Source organism: Acomys minous, assembly GCF_964271855.1.
Source record: "Acomys minous genome assembly, chromosome: 17".
Lineage (NCBI taxonomy): Eukaryota > Metazoa > Chordata > Mammalia > Rodentia > Muridae > Acomys > Acomys minous.
The window spans coordinates 20,562,794-20,580,234 of record NC_140500.1 but is presented as its reverse complement, the minus strand read 5'-3'; the positions used below and the strand labels follow the sequence as shown (position 1 = coordinate 20,580,234).

Sequence of the window (17,441 nt, the reverse complement as noted above, 5' to 3'; positions counted from 1 at the left end):
CATAGCCTTGGCTGTTTATCTTCTGTGTCTATTAGCAAGGTTTCCCTCACCTGCAATTGTCTCACCTTTCCAATAGGTGCAAAACAGATTTTAGTCATATCTGTATCGTGTCCCTGAAATAACACACCCATCATAACTCTGACACAATTGCATTTTGAAGTTAGCTTCTGTGTGCACTGAAGCAAAACTGTAAATGGACCTTTAATCATACAGGTGGTTGGAGTGTGTGTGTGTGTGTGTGTGTGTGTGTATGTGTGTGTATGTGGGTATGTGTGTGTGTGTGTCTGTGTGTGTTCTTTCTTTTTGTGTGAATAGAGAAATGCCCATTTCTCCTCCTGCCTTATTTTTGCTATTTTGAGAATAGAACCCCAGACCTGGCAGGTGTCGCATAAGCACTCTATTAACTTTTCCTGCTCATTTACCCTTCTCTCCCTTTCCCTCCTCTCCTTTATTCTCTCCAATTTTCCTGTCTTCTCTCCTTTATTCTTTCTTTCTTTATTTAATACAAAATCTCATTGTACAGCCCAGGCTGGCCTGGAACTCATCCTAATCTTGCCTCAGTCTCCAGGTGTTGGGGTCACAGGTGTGTCCCTAGAAAGTGCCAGCTCTTCCACACGTGAAAGCCTCCCCTGGACATACTTGGAGATGAAGAGAACAGATAAACGAGTCCCTCCACAGCAAAACTTCTCCCAGTCATTATTCTTACTAATATCCAGACCATATCCCCCAAGTAAATGTCACTTACTCTTGGATACAACGTATAAAAATTTTATAAGTGCTCCACTTTTCTGTATAGGTTGATACATATAACATAGCACCATTTCTATCTGGAGACATCACAGGAGGGCTACCTCCTCAGATACAGTGAAGTCTTACTAGGAACCTAAGTCTGGGGAAAAACCTCAAACTTCCTCAGGAATCAGCAGAGGCATAGCCCATCAGTGGCTATGTCGTCATCTTTGGCCCATGTAGGGCAAGGCTCTGCCTGTTTCCTCAGCGAGGCCAACACACAAGAGCCATCTGTGGAACTGTCTGCAGCCCAGGTCCCTAAGCAGGAGGCCCCACAGATCACACAGTTTGGGTGCAAGGCCATGGAGTCATGTTGCATTGGCAGTGGAAAAATTCAGAGGTTTCCAGAGAGTTCCCGAGACTTGTCATTAAAGGAGGACATGAAACAAAAAATAGCAGATGCAAAGGATAGGGCGGGGGCAACATCAAAGGAATTATTTTAATGAGAGAATACATTGTAAGGTCAGAATCATAGTTTGATGTTTTCCAAAGCGCCATCTGTATGCTATACAACTTGCAGGATCCCTTTTAAACCCTGGTCTGGCGATAGACTTCCTTTATTCATTTGGTTACTGGTCACTGATATCCAGCAGAAACTTCTGGAAGCAGCCAGCTCTTGAGAGCTATGTGTAGATTTACACAGCACCCCACCCCACCCCCACCCTTTTCTGAACCAATCCGTACTTATAAGACCTTTGAGGCCCCTCCTTCTTCTTCCTTTGCCTCCTCTGCTGCACGGTGTCATAGTTTCCCTTCTGCATCCTGTATCTGACCTCTCCTTGTGCACTTAAGGTCCCTGTCCCCACCCCAGCCCCAGCCCCTGCCCTTAAGTTCTGAAACTCTAGGGCCTGCTTGCTAACCTTATGCCTGCCCACAGTCACAGCCATCACCAGGCCATCTGCTGTTCTTTCCATGACACCCTCCAATCTCTCTGCCTAGAGCACAGACTAGCTTTTGACCCATGGCACAATACAGCTGTCTGCACAGTGGACACTGGCCCCCTACACCCAACAACACTGGAATTCTCTTAGAGCTGAAGTCAGGTTCAGAAGGAAGCCATGCTTATTCTGGTGGTAGGAGGTGGTTAATGGACTACCTGGGTCATTTGGGTGCGGTCATTAGGGGGTCACGCACTGTTCCTTAAACACAGCTGTGACCCATTACTGGTCCCCAGCCTAGGAATTCCTGTTCCTGCTAACGCCTAAGATTTTGACTTCTGGGTCATGGCTGTTCATGCTGGAGTCAGAGTGGCTTTGATTACCTCTACAAGATTGGCACAAGATTTAAAGTGGCAGGACCCACTATGGCAGCAGTATGTCTTGCAGGCAGGTGGCTGTTGTAGGCTGTGGGGGTGGTTTGTAGCTGGGTGGTGTAGGGTTAGGGTTAGATGTAGCTGGGTGATAAACTCTCCTCTGGCAGCACGTGGAGGGTAGTTCCTTTATTATGTTAATAAAAGACCCTCTTGGTGGCCGCCTCGGGATGACTTCCGTGCCTGGACTTAGTCTCTTCCTCCACTTCTTCTGCTGAAGTAACCCTGTGCCCCCCCCCCCCCCCAGATGGTTAGTGACTACTCAATTTGTCTTGTAGGAAGCTAAAGAAACTCTTTCGGAAGCTGAAAGATGAGACGGAACCTGGAGAAAGTGACCCTGAGCACTCAAAACGTCCAGAGCAGTGGGACTTGGACTACAGCCTGGAGCCATACACTGGGCTGACTCCGGAGTACATGGAAATGAGTGAGAGCCTTTCTCCCCTTTCCCTGGGGCCAGGTTCAAAGGGGGCTATGGGAGGAGCCAGGCAACCACCAGGCAGCCTCATGTACTCACCCCCCTCTCCTCCCCACCCTCCAGGGTTTCACAAGCCCGGGATGGTGGCCTTGTGTCTGCATCATTTCTGTTCATAAAATGCTAAATACTCATTCTCTGGAGCTCCTTCCTGTAGTTTCCATCCTCTACCAAGCTAACAGAGCAACAGGGAACTCTGTGATGTAAGATCATCATTTCCACACGGGAAAATTAAAGCAGTCCTGGGACACTCAGGCTAGGAATCTATAGTCTTTAAAAAGGGGAACACAGGAAAAACCCACACTTTCCTTGAGGGGCTGGGTTTAATGGCAGCTTTCCCACAAAGGTCTAGGGTGTTTAAGTGGGGGGGGGGTGACATCCTAGCAGCGAAGCATCTGGTTGTTTTCCTTAATTGAGGAGGGCAGGAGCATGGGTCAGTGCAGGCTGTTCCAGCTTGGATCAGCTGTCTTCAACTCTTGGCCATGCCAGAGTAACCCCCATTTTCTCTCACTTGGGACTAACAAATTAATAGCACAGGATCCCACAGACCAAGAGCCACAGGCCACAGAGGCTCCTCTTCCGGTCCTATTCCAATGCTCTAATACGGCATACATGTTCCTGTCTCCTCACGAAGAGTGGTTTCATCAAGATACACCTGCTCAAGTATGAATAGTTAATCAAAAATATATTCACTATCTGATTATTGGTTCATTTTAACACAACCTACCAAGCTACAGGTGGTGTGTGGAATTACCCTTTCAAGAGTGCAAGCCCCTCAGGACCCTGAAGTCCTGTGATATAGAACTGTCAATGCGCAGCAGGCTTTAGATTCCTGGCCCTCTTGTGCACTTGTGGTTCCAACCTGTGGAGCTGAGTGTTCTGGGCTCGTTTCTAGCCTTGCTGTACACAGTGCCTCTTCAGCGATGTCTCCCAGGCCAATTCTTCTTCCTTCTGGGTGGGATCATAACCTGTGTGCTTCTCTCGGCCTTAGCATTATGTTAGGGGCCCACACTAATGGCATCTGACTGCGTTATTGCTCCCAGACCTGCTCTTCAGCCATACTCAGCCTATTAGGGTCTATAGGGTAGTAAGGAGGGGCTGTGGCTCACTCATCTTCAGATGCCGCAGGGTCCAGCAGATTTCCTGGCATAACAGGCCCTCAGTGTATATAATAATGTATGAGTGCCCAGATGAATGACTTAATGAGCATACTTGCTAATTACTGACTTTTTTGTTAACATTTGTGGTAATAACTTTAAGAGGCAAATGAACGTTCATTTTTAAACATGGGTTTGGTTGGAGGTGGGTGAGCATTCTTTGCTATAGTTTCCTTTTCTAGATATAAGGTTGAATTATAGACTTGTAAGGTTTCCTTTGGCTTTATCGGTGATAAGAGCAAAGAGCACACTCTAAGGAAGAGTGTTGACAAGTGCGAACAGCCTTCTGGTCATGAGCAACTGTCTGTGGACAAGGGAAAGGAATTTATACGAATAGTTTTGGGATGGAGAGATTTCTGTTAGAGACCTGGGATTAGCAGAGAATCCTGAAGCTGGACAAGTTTCTATCTCACAAGAGGCTTGAGAGAAATAATTTTAAAATATTGGTCACTTAAGTGACTGACTCCTATTTAAAAATATATATTTTATTAATTTATTCATATTACATCTCAATTGTTATCCATCCCTTGTATCCTCCCATTCCTCCCTCCCTCCCATTCTCCCCTTACTACCCTCCTGTATGACTGTCCCTGAGGGGGACCTCCTCCCCCTGTATGTGCTCATAGGGTATCAAGTCTCTTCTTGGAGGCCTGTTATCCTTCCTCTGAGTGCCACCAGGCCTCCCCATCCAGGGGACGTGGTCAAATATGGGGCACCAGAGTTCATGTGAAAGTCAGACCCCACTCTCCATTCAACTATGGAGAATGCCTTGTCCATTGGCTAGATCTGGATAGGGGTTTGATGCTTACTGCATGTATTGTCCTTGGCTGGTGCCATAGTTTGAGCAAGAAGTAACTACCTCTTTATTTCTCTTGAAGGCCACAGGTGCACAAGGGTCCTAAGGTCAGGGAGAAAATGAGGAAGCACAAGTGGACACATTTAATCATTCACTTATTTTTGGAGCACTCAACTTTATTAAGCATCTATAGGGAGAAATAAGCTCAGAAACCAAGACAATCTCTCCACCCGTTAAGGGGGGCACTGGTCTTGATTGAATTGACAACTCCATTGACACTAAAATAGTCTTGCTTGGAAGAGTTTGTGAAGCCTTTCTACCATTTTGCTAAGCATGTCCATTGTTTCAGAGGCATCACAGTATGTAATTATATAGATATACATACACTTTATATATTTGTCTAGGTGGTGTCCTTTTTTATTCTGGCCTATCTTCCTCACCCCTCAAAGGAGGGCTATTCTATATACAATCAAAAACAGAACTGCAGAATAAACTCCAGCAAAGCTTGTGAAGCAACGTAGAGAATGTTCAAGAGTCAAGCCATGGGATGTGCAGTCTTAACCGTGCCACCTGCTAGCTACCTACATGACTCTGGGCTTAATGCTTAACATCAGCCAGGACTAAATTTCCCATCTAGAAGGTTGGTTTAGTGATGTCACCCACCTCCTGGTGATATGGAGGGAATCAGAGTTCTTGTGTCCTGGAAGAAAAAAAAAAAAGGCACAGACAGCACAGAAAAAGAGATAATTTATTTTTGAAAAGACACACTTCCTAGGGGAGGCAGGAGACTAGAGCAAAGGTTTAGTCTCTTAACTCAGTGGAGTTTAGTAACTCACATGGTATCAGCAGCTCCAAGATGAGGCTGAGTTATTTGCATAGTAAAAGGTTGGGGCCTCATTTGCACAAGGTGAGTTTTTCCATTGGTGCTGCGTTCTGATACAGGTACTTCTACATGCACTGCATGTCTCATTAGCATCTTAAACCTTCTCGTTAGCATCTTAAACCTGCACCCAGGCTGCATTTGTTTTAGCATTAAAATGATCTCAGGGCACTTTCAGACACTCTGGAGTGTCTATGCCTCTGAGCCAGTGGCTGATAATTCCAGTCTCAGCAGAGGAATTCCCCAGCTTTCCTCCTTGCCAGCAAGTTTTCCTTGTATGTTAATTTTGTGGCCTTGGTATTTGTAGCCCTCACTCTCTTCCTGTTTCAGGCACCACTGGGATTGCGCTGAGGAGTAGGTGAGGCATGCCATGTATCTAAACAGTGATACTTGTTGACAGAGCGTCTCAACAAACAGTCGCCATGGTTGTGACTGTCCAGAGTCCGGCTTCTCTCTAATAAAGAAGGTTTCTGAACAAAAAACTAAAATGAGCCCTGTTACACCAGAGTGTGCGGCAGATCTGAGGGTTTCACTCCGAAGCCTGACTGAACACTCTAGATGTTGTTTCTTCCATGGCTCTTCTTGTCATGTTTCTTTAAACCCCACAGCTTCTAGTCCCCTAGTCATCCAAGACATGATCGCTATTCCCTTCCAACCTCATATTCAGTTATCTGCCCCAGACCTCTCCCCAGCATCTCCAACCTCAACTCAAATGTTGAGGTTCTGAGGCCATTGCTGTGAGCCTAACATGAGTTTTCTTCAGCATTTGCAAGGCCATTAGAGGAAAGCTCATTTTTCCTAATCCCAAGCTTAAACCCTGTTAAACTCTAAAAATGGGGGAAACCATTGGGAGTTTGTAAGGTTGTTATTATTATTTTTTTAACTTGGAGTGAAATTCAGAAGGTATTTTGAAAGGCCACTGGCTGCGAGTCTCTCTTGCTCTCTGGAAATGCCCACCAAAGCCTACAGGTTAGAGGAAATGCAAGAGTTCTCTGACCTCAGACACCAGGGCTTCAGAGGGCTGCAGCCACATCTGAGTTGTCTCATCACATTGCTACCTTTGGACCCCTGGGCTTTATGGAGGAATAGCATCTTATGCCACAACCATTAGTGGTGTGGCCAAAGGCTTAGGATGTCCCGGCAAGATAGGTTTGCCTTCCCATCCCTAAATGCCAACTAAAAACATAGTAACAGTGAAAAGCAGAAAGGAGGCATATTCTTTCTGTGACCAGGCTGAGAAGAGAAACAGACACAAGGTCCAGTTAGCAGATTTGTTAGGGGCAGAGCCCAGACAAACACATTTGTATCTTTCCATAATGTCAGATTTGATTTAACTGAATAACAATACACTCACAAAGTATAGTGGTTTCCGTAGCAGCAGCTTTCAGACTGTCCCATTTCCTTAGGTAACCCTGACTAGGGGAAACACAAGTTCTTTTATTCTAATATTTTTAAAGTGTTCATTTTAGTGTATGTATGTGTATGTGCTTGTGTGTGAAGGGTATACCTGTGCCATGGCATATATATGAGATCAAAGGGCAAGCTCAGTTGTGGGTCCTTGTCTTCCTCCTTGCTTTTGAGGCAGGATCTCTATTGTTCTTTGCTGTGATGCTGAATATTCCAGGAAGACTTGTGATGAGCTTTAGGGCATCCACCTGCCTCCATCTCCCACTTCACTGTCATAAGATGCTTAGGTTATAATCATGCCCCTCCAACGCTGGCTTTACCTGTGGGATGGAAACAGACTGACAAGCTTGCTCAGTAACCACTCTTACCCACTGAGTCAGCTCCCTGCAGCTTAATCTAATCTTAATGCTAATATTACGCTCAGATCACATATTACACATAGCAGCACAGTTACAATTTATATGCATGCATGCGTGCAGGTGTGTGTGTGTGTGTGTGTGTGTGTGTGTGTGTGTGTTGCAGGATGGCTGTAAAAGTCTCAGAGGCCACAGGCAGGGTTCAGGAGATTTCCAAAACCCCCAAGAGGTAGGGTAGCTGATAGAACACATCAAGCCTGTATTTATAAGATAATAAATCAAACCCAGCTGCATGGAAGACACTGGAGAAGTCTCAGTGGCTATGAGTCGGGCAACCATGGGTCACAGGGTGGAGATTAAGCTATGGAGCAGAATCCAGTTGCAGAAGGGCAAAGGTGGGACCAGGTTCAGATGGAGAAACAGGATAATGGCAGTTAAATGGGCCACATCAACATCAGGGACCTAGCCCAACTCAGGCACCTGAAAGAGTTTGGAGTTCTCTGCCTACACATACTGGGGGCTGATGATGCCACAGTGCTAGATGCCCGCCTTTTTGGGGGGGTCCAGGTGAGAGAATTACAGACCTTTCCTTAGTCTGTTGTGTCTAATAAGTTTCTGGATATGACTTTGAAATACCCATGCTTTCTTACAGTGCCAGCACACATTGATCCATGTATAGTGTGGTACTGTTTCTACTCCCATATCTCTGGCTTCATGGTGTCCACATGCACACGTGCCCCGTTCCCCCCTCCCCCCCCCCCCCCCCCGCCCCGAGTGCATCCTCCTCTGCCCTCACGTTGGAGTCAGAAGTTACTCCTGGAGTCTCTCAGTGCAGGGCCCAGTTCGGAAATCCACTGTTTTACAGAATATGGAGTGACTTAGAGCAGGAGACAGTCCTATCTCAACCCTTAACAAATTAAGCTCAACTTCTCATCTGGATAAACACACAGTAACAGTGAGAAGCAGAAGAAGAGGATGTACTCAAAGTGACCGCACTGAGCCAAAGAACAAAGAGGTCCAATGACACATCCCCCATCCCCAGCCCATCTCCTGGACCCTGGAGCAAAGCAAGCCTGGCCAAGGTGTGGCCTGCCCATCGTTGTCTCAGCTCCCAAAGGGTGGGATAAACTGAAGGTGCAGCCTTCTCTTCGTGGGCAATTGCCGTATCTAGGAGGATGGTCTTTCCTGCCAGGTTTTGTTCTTCCTAGAGTTCACAGTGACTCAAGAAGGGTCAAGGACAAAATCTTAGCTCTGTAATGTCAGCTCAGAGACATGGTCAAGATGAAGAAGGCAAAGACTTTCCACTGGCTTTTAGTTCCCTTCTGGGCCCAACCCAGGAGTCAACGCTTTTTAGCATAAGCAGCTTTGTGACTTGCATGTTGGTGGTGGTGAATAACTTGTCAGAACCTTATGAACTCCCTTCCTAGGGGCAAGTTCCTTCTCTGGCTGGCATCAGGGCTTCAGCTATTCTTTTCCCCTAGAATGTGACTCCTGGGGAAACATTTATTTCTTGGGATCTATGGCCCCAACAATCCAATGGCGAAAGGGAGAGACCCAAGCACCTCCCATGAAGGTCTCCTCTCTCGCCCTCCTCTTATAATTAATTACCCACTCATCCAACACCCCTGGGTAATAGGAACCGCCTACTAGACGCAACTCAGGTGGCTCAGTCTCCCAGCTACCACCTCACCTGTATTGTGAGACTTCCTATGAGGCAGAGGAGGGCCCCAAAGCAATACCAGAGGAAGTGTTTCTAAGCTGGTCTTGGGGGAGGCTTAGTTCCCTTGAGATCTGAGTCTATGACTCCAGTGTCCATGACTTCTAGGTCCCCATTGGAGAAGGCTTGCTCTTTGTTCATGCCTTATCTCTCTCTCCATGGCCTCACTGGGTAGGTTCGTAGTATCTACATCGTCCTTCCCTCTGGAGTGTCTTTGGAAGATGAACCTGTTATGATGTGGCGGCAAGCGGAGGGTGGGGTGGAATGGGGAGTGGGGGCAGGGGTGGGCAACGTGGTGGGCCCATGCCAAAGTGTACCCCCTTGAAGAATTATGCCCACAAAATATCTGGTATCAAGGGGGCTTCTTGTGGGAAAGGAGGAGCGAGGGCAGAGAGGGAGAGAAAGGGAGAAAGAAGCAGCAGGAAGGGCAGGGGAGAGGAGAGAGAGCAGGAGGGGAAGTACAAGGGATCTGGGGGTAAAGGACAATCCTTAACCACCACCACCACCCTCCACACACACCCCAAATGACTTAAGCAATTGCGAGGACCCTGAAGGCAGGCCAGTTGAATGGCCCACAACTCCTACTTCACATCTCCTTGGCCTCCTATAGCTAGGGCTTTCGATCCTACAGGATTGGCTTGCTACAGCTGTTGGTCTTTTTGTCTTTGATCTTGTCATTGTATTGTTCAAGAGCACACCTAGCTTCTCACTCTTCCCCTGGCCAACTTTGCTTGTTCTTCTTGCTCCCTGAATCCCCCAAGACGTTTTTTTTTTTTTTTTTTTTTTTTTTTTCAGCCGTACCTGCAAAGCTGGTTTTATGTGTCTGGCTCTGTGAAGTGTCCTGTCCCTTCATATTTATAGGCTCCTTAACCTGTAGGATTTCTGAGACACTGGTTCTAAACTATAGGTTCCCAATGGTTAAAAAATAAAAAAAGTCACAAGCCTTCCCAAGAACAAGACTTCCTTGATGTACAGAGCGTTGCCCACAGCCTCTCAGAGCATGGGTATGGAGAACATTACAGGCAATCCTGTAAAGGAGTCTCTGACAAAGGGGGCATCTGTCTATTCCTCCATGCCACAGGCACCTCACGTGGCAGGACTGCTGCTGGCCAACCCTCCAGTATTTATGGGCTGATAATCCAGTGGGTGGATTATCAAGAGAGTGTTATCTTTGACTCTCCCCCACCCACCCTTTCTTTTCTTTCTTTCTTTTTTTTTTTTCTTTCTCCTTCTCCTCCTCTCCTTTCAGGTCCCCTTCACTTCTGCCTGCTCCCCTCCCCCACCCCAGGCTATTATTCCCTCCTTCCCAGAGTAAGCCAGGGGAAACAAGAGAAGGTGTAATGTGAGCCCATCCATGTGCGCCTATGTGGCAGCTCTGGGAAACAGCTAGAGTGCCCAAGCCAGCAGAAGTCTCAACTTCCTAGGAAGTCATAGTTTCTGCCATTCCTCTGGCTGGCTGAAAAACCTGGTGACAGTCTCGCCATTCTTTGACCTCTGATTCCTCCTCACCCTTGTCCTTGAAGCAAGGTCCGTCACCTCTTGCATCTTTCTCTGATCGCTGATGGCCCAGTGAGCAACCTCCCTCCTTGGTGCTTTTCCAGAGTATCATGTGTCTGTGTGTGGGTAGGAGTGAGGGCCTAGCTCTGCCTCTCCCTAGGAGTGTAGCCTTGGGCCTCCATCTCTCTGGACCTTTCTTCCTCCCTAATACAGGAAGTTAAACCAGAGGATGCATTTTTTTCCGGGTGGGACACAACCCAGCTGCCACTGATGATCAAAGCTGATGGTGCAATGTGTCAGAAGCGGTGCGTGCCTAATGTTTGGGGAATAAGATAAAGCCGAGTTTGTGTGCTCTTGCTTTCTGAGGGGGCTGCTTCCTGCCCTTTTTGGGAGGAAGTATCCTATTGCCATGAAGAGTTTCAAATTACTGGGCTGTGTCTCCACGTTCCTTTCTGATTCTGGGGTCACCCTTTACGTATAATGTTAAACGGGGCACCTCAAACCCAAGGAGCAGAAGACTATGTGTGTTTCTTAACGTCACTCCCATGGTTCCGTGGTGGAGTTGAGCCTAGAGTGGCACCCTCTCCAACCGTTCCACAAGAGGTTTTGATAAGGCCTGGTGGGGAAGTTGGGCTCAGTGGAGGGACAGAAAAGAGTGGGGTTTCTTCCTTCCTTCTCAACTGGCTAGACCTCCCCAATTCCAGAAGGCCACTTGTCTTGGGCTTTGAACAAAAATGAGAGCAATGAAACCAAAGCTGCCCACTCCCACTGGTGTGCCTGACATGGTGATCCTGGGCCTTGCTCTCAGCTGTCAGTTTCCTTCCCAAGATCCCCAGGACCACCCATGCAGACAGGAAGTATGCTGAGCCCACTACAGCCTGTCTGTTGTAATGGCAGGGCAGGTCATCAGTGGGGGGGTGGGGGGGGGGTGGGGAGCGGCAGCAGGGAGAGACGTATTATATTTACATTTTTCTAAATTGAGCTGGAAGCCTGGGGCCAGGGCCCAGCAGATCTGGGGGAGGGGCCTGAGGTGAAGGGGAAGCTGAAGTGGAGGCTGGAAGTCCTTCTGAGGAGGAGGGAGCTTCCTTTGGGCAGCATTGGAAGTGGGGATGGGCTGGCTCCAGACAAAGGGAAATCTGAGAGTGAGGGATTACTGGGAAAACCTGTGAGGGGAGCAGCGCGCTTTCAAGGGAATCTCCAATATCAAACCCTCTTCCTGAAGAGCTTACTAAGAAAGACTTCAAGGGTAGCTTCCCCTCCCCCATCTCTGAGGGGAGAAAGCAAGCTGGCCCAGGAGCAGGCCACAGCATTAATCATCACTGTCCCCAACCCCAAAAGGAGGCTTCAAAGCTCTTTTGCCACAGGCCTCTCACAGCCTAGTTCTGGACTTTCCCTGAGGGCCCTATGAGGAGAAACTCCTCCTCGTCATGCTATAGAAGCAGCAAGTTAAATGCTCCAAATGCTTGGAGCCATTAGACCTTTCTTCTAGAGCAGAACTTGGCAAGGAAAAAAGAAATGTACCCTCCAAATTTAATCGTGTAAATGATGTTTTGTGACAAGGTCTAGATGAATTCTTGATAAAATTTTGTTTTCATTTTATCCTGATAAATAGGTGATAGCACTGTGAGTCTTTTCCATGAACACAAGGCCTATATTCATGGCGGAAGCTGGAGAGTGTTTGTTGGTGAAGGAAAAAGATATTGAATAAAAGTTGAGTGGTTCTCAGACCCCACAGACATCACCTTCCATGCGGGCTCTCAGGCCCCTTGGCTGTACAGACTCAGTTGGGGTGACTCATCTTGCCCAGGGATGGGGAACTCCTTCTCCATGATGTGTTGGTATAAGGGATGCTGCCATCTTGAGAACAGATGGCCTATGTGTTGTGAAATACAACGAGACGAGGAGGTATCCTTGGTGGCCTGAGCCAAGGTGCACCGCTGAGAAATTAGAACATGCAACAGATCTGGTATAAAGGAGGTTTGTTGGGGGAGGGGAGAGGACTGATGACCTGGGGAAGGGGTCGAGGCAGGGGAGTGGATATGAAGAAAGACAGACAGATGGGAGCAGAGTCCTGAGGGTAGTGAGGGGAGCAGAGGAGAGAGTGCAGTGCAGAGAACCGAGTGGCCACACTGAGGGCAGAGGAGAGAGAGAGTGCGGGGGGGTGGGGTGACTTTTACACACAGCACACAACACAGCACACATCTGGCACATCTGGTGGTCATGGCAGCAGATGATGACCTCAGCTGGGTCCCTGAGCATAGACTAGTGGAATTGCCTGTCCACTAACACTGTGGCAGCTGTGGTTTGAGTCTGGCATGTACCCAGATTCATATACAGGTTCGTGTTTTGAATGTTGGGGCACCATCTAGTGCTGCTATTTTGGGAAGCTGTGGGACCTTCTGGTGCAAGGTCTTAGCTTTTAGAAGGAAGGTGCTAGGGGGGTTGTTGTTTGAAGGTTGCATCCTGGCCACTGGTTCCAATCTCATTTCCTGCTTCTGGGTCTGGCATGACATGAGTAGCCTTTGCCATATATACTCCTGAAATCATGAACAACACAAATGCAACAAATGCAGAAAATTGGTGCTAGGAGTGGGGACAAAGCTACACAGAAATACATCTGTTGTAAGGTGCAACCCCTATTCTGAGTGGGTCTCCCTGCTACCCCACCCCCTGCTTTTCCTTTCCTGTCCCTGAGCAAAGAACAGAGTTAGTGGAATAAAACTCAAGAGTGTGTGCTCCAAGCACCGGGAAATTCCTTTCCCTGGGCCATCCTGTTTATAGGAACTGAGTCATGCAACTGGATAAGTGGGTACCTGCCCCTGTCTCTAAATGGCACTTAACCACAGTTCAGGCAGCGCAGAGGCCCCCCCCATCCAGGGTTTCTGGGAAATAAGGGGCATTCCAGCCTATTTGTCTCCTCTTACTTCTGATGCAGAAACTGTTTGACACTGTCTGTGAATCCCTTCACCCATATATACTTAGAAACATCGATGCCATACCTGGGTTACTACGCTAACTACTGCCCCTGGCATGCAGAAGGTGCCTGGCCAGTGCCAGGAGACAGGGAGAAAGGAGTAAGAAAGCAAGTAGAGGAATAAGAGATGAGGGAGGGAACAGGCGGGAGGTACTCTTAGTGTAAAACTTATTGGAAACTATTCTGCTTTTCCGCTTCTCTTTGTTCAACCTGGGAGCACAGAAGGAAGCTTTGTCATCATGTCACAGGCACATCATGGGTCCCTAGAGTGTGCATATCTGTTTCTTCCCTGTTTTCTGAGTTCTTTGTTTCCTTTTCAATAGTATTTCCATATATTTTATTGTATTTTCAAAATCTAATTTTATTTTCATTTTGTTGGCTTTTTCGCAGCTTTCTGGAGAAAAAGGAACAAAAACACACAAGGGTCCTTGTAGCAATAATGAGACCGGAAACACCTTCCCGGTCTCACCTGGCTTCCTGGACCTTTGTCTCTCAGTTGTTTTGTCATAATGATGTGATGTGGGTAGACGGAAGGAAGGATGAGCTCAGACGTCCTCTCCACTCCGTGTGTGTGTGTGTGTGTGTGTGTGTGTGTGAGAGAGAGAGAGAGAGAGAGAGAGAGAGAGAGAGAGAGAGAGACAGAGAGACAGAGACAGAGACAGAGACAGAGAGAGAGACAGAGAGAGAGAGACAGAGAGAGAGAGACAGAGATGACAGAGACAGACAGAGAGAGAGACAGAGAGAGAGACAGACAGACAGACAGAGACAGACAGAGACAGACAGAGACAGAGAGAGACAGAGAGAAACAGAGACAGAGAGACAGAGACAGAGATAGACACAGAGAGAAAGACAGGGAGAGACAGAGAGAGGGATGTAGACATGGGATGGCAGAGGTAACCAAGAATGAGCAGGTAACTCCATGTATACCGCATGTGTGCCTACCTTAGAGGTACTTGGTCTTCAAGTCAAAGCCAGTGGTTAGTAATAGTGTGCTGCTTTCCGGGGACTTGCTGTGGGAACATGTTGTTCCTGCCTCGTGCTCCACAGCGTCCAGTGACTGTGCCACTGTCAGAACTCTGGGATACCGTCAAGATGCTTATGCGCTCCTCCTCCTCAGCGCTTTCTTGGAGTGCTTACAAGGACCATAGCAACCTGTTTATCTAAGCCGGCTTCATGTTGCTATAGTAGAATGCCACAGACTGGGTCATTTATAAACAGTAAAAATGTATTTGGCTCATGTTCCTGGAGTTCCAGAAGTCCAGCCAGCTGGTGAGGAGGCTCTTCTTGCTGTGTCATCCCACCGCGGAAGGCAGAAGGGCGAGAAAGCACTAGAGAACATAGAACAAGACAGGACAAAGTTGCTTTTATTATAAAATCACTTTCCTAACAATTAGCAATGTTGTCCTATAACAACATTAACCCGTCGTTGTCGAATCCCCTCTCAAAGATCCTATTTTAACACACAGATTGGGTGGGAAGAGGAGAAAATTCTAACCATAGCACTGCTGATCAAGGTTTCTAGAGATGAGCTTGAGGTCCCTTAGGCGGACTGCTCCATAGATGCTTAGTGACTGAAGGGCAGACCAAGTGAGGGAGTGAGGAGCAGTGGATATTGAGAGGTCACATTTTTGTCACGCATGCTACTGCTTTCCCCAGCATCAGAGATCCAGGCTGAGGACATGGCCTGTACCACACCTTCCCATTGCTCCCTTCCATTCTCAGTCCACCAACCCTCCCAAGTCTTATTTGTTTGTCACCAGATGCTCTTAGGAGAAGGGCGTGGTGGGGGCATAGCTTTAAGATATGGGCTTGTGAACAGGACTGAATTAGTGCCGTGTGCTTTGCCAAAATTGTTCAGCAGAAGAAACTGCCTCCTTCCCGAGAAGACAAACACACCATGGGTGCCCTTCCTCCCCTGACTCGCTCACCACTGGTTCACAAAAAGGATGATGAGCGTTAAGGTCCTAGTTTTCTTCCTATTTTCTTAAGATGAAAATATAAGGAAAAAAATCCAACATTGGAGACAAATTTCAAAGACTAGCCAGACAAGTGTAGCAAGAAACAGCGCAACCCAAGCCTTTATGTGCAGGGCTTGAAATAGTTTTATGGTTCTCCGGTGACACTTGAAAGCATAGTATGTAACAGGCACGGTGTTAGGAGTTTATTTTAGTCTAATTGAACCACTTCTTTTCCAGGCAAGCCACCTGGAAGAGCATTCTAACCTCAGTGGGACATTGGTAGCACAGAAATGCCAGAATCTCAGGCACATTCACACCAGAAAATGCAGTTTTCCCAGCTGTTTCTGCATTGGGCCTATACTAGGAGCCTTTGCTTGGCGCTACCCAGTTCTCACTACTTACCATTACATTTTTTCCTTTAGCAGATCTTAATTGTATCTATTAGCAGTAAAGTTGGACATTTCTTGCTAAACTTACCAGCCATGATAGGTCATTTGCCTGTTTCCTTTTATAATCTTATTTTTAGTATCAATGCTAATGTGTTTTTATTTATTAGTTAAACTGGTTCACTGATAATTTCATAAATGTAGAAAAGGCATTCTGATGCTCTCACTCACACCTTCACTTGTTCCCTTCCTTTCACACACACATTTCCCCACATTCGTGTCCTTTGGTTTTATGACCTGCTGGTCACAGGGGCTCCCTGTATAACTATAGGTGTAGAACTACACACTAGGGCTGCAATATTCCCCTTCTCTCAGAATCCACCATCAACCAGTTAGTCACTCAGCAGTAAGGGGGAAAAGTCCCCCGAGCTCTTCCCAAATACATGGCTGGTTGTTGGCAGGGCCAGTTCTGTTTAGACCCAGGGCCCATAGCTGCTATGACTCCATGATTGCATGTCATGTCTTGAGCGTGGCATTTCACAACCCTTCTCCCCATCTTCTGGCTCATATTCTTTCTATCATCGCTCCTGTAATGTTCCCTGAGCCATGAAGGGGTGACATAAACATCTTGTTGGGGGCTGAACCCTCCTATATCCCTTATTCTCAGCATCTTAAGCAACCACGCATCTCTGTGTTCACTGCTGTTCACTACAGAACTGTTCACTGATTAGAGCCTAGAGTAGCGTGTGTCTGTGGGCACAAGCACAGATACTTAGAAGGCAGTTTACCACCATTTAGCAAAACATCAGGAATAAGTTATCTTTTGGGGCCGATGACTTTCCCGTGGCGTTTGGCCAGGTTTACAGCACCAGACATAGATTTCTGCGGTGGAACCAGCCTCCCAGCCAATCAGAGAGCAGTTGCTCGTTGTTGGGTAGGTGGACTCATTGTACCTGGCAGGTTGGTATTAGTGTTTTAAGTGCAGAGCTGAGTAAGATCACTGATGCCTCTTGTTAGCCCAAAGCATCATCCGCCACCCTGAAAGCCCGGCAGGGAGTTGGTTTCTGGCTCTGGTCTGGCTTGATTACCCTGCCTATTGCAGCTTGAGGTGTCTTTAGCAATAGGGTCTTATCATCCAGTTCGGTGAAGGCCCCAGTTTTCAGTTCTCCTAAATGGGAGGTTTTGCTTTTAATAAATGGAGGTGGAAGGAGGTAAAAACAGAGTTGTCCTCACAAGAATTGGGACATTCTTTCTCTTCCCCAGTGTCCTGTGCCTGTCATAGCAGCAAGCAGTGAGAACTACTGTGTGGAGAAGCAGGTTCTTCACCTCACTATGAAGGGTAATGGTTGCAGTTCACACATTTTCACTTTCTGCTGTGTGTGTGTGTGTGTGTGTGTGTGTGTGTGTGTGTGTGTGAGAGAGAGAGAGAGAGAGAGAGAGAGAGAGAGAGAGAGAGAGAGAGAGAGAGAGAGAGAGAGAGAGAGAGAACACGTTCCATTTATATAACAGGTAGCATTTTAGTATCTGTTTATATGACAAGCACTGCAGAGGGCACTGTAGAGGCATTAAAGAGTCAAATAAGGACCCTGCTCTCAGGGTTGGCTGCCCTCCTTCCCGGTGAGTGGGGCAAACAAACAGAGTTATGTACAAAGCACTGTAGGGCTGTAGAGGAGAGGAGAGATGCCTGTCACACTTGCACTTCAGTGTAGCTCGAAAAGTTGGAAAGGAAGGAAGGAGGGACCA

At 47.4% G+C, this 17,441-nt stretch overlaps 1 protein-coding gene across 1 annotated transcript in view; it reads left to right on the top strand.

The window, feature by feature from the left end:
• Positions 1-17,441, top strand: part of ANO2 (anoctamin 2) — a 334,924-nt gene that overhangs the window by 293,602 nt on the left and 23,881 nt on the right. The window contains exon 20 of the mRNA XM_084764895.1: positions 2,377-2,522. Within this exon, the coding sequence (XP_084621021.1) occupies positions 2,377-2,522 (146 nt within the window). The remainder of the gene's footprint in view (positions 1-2,376; positions 2,523-17,441) is intronic.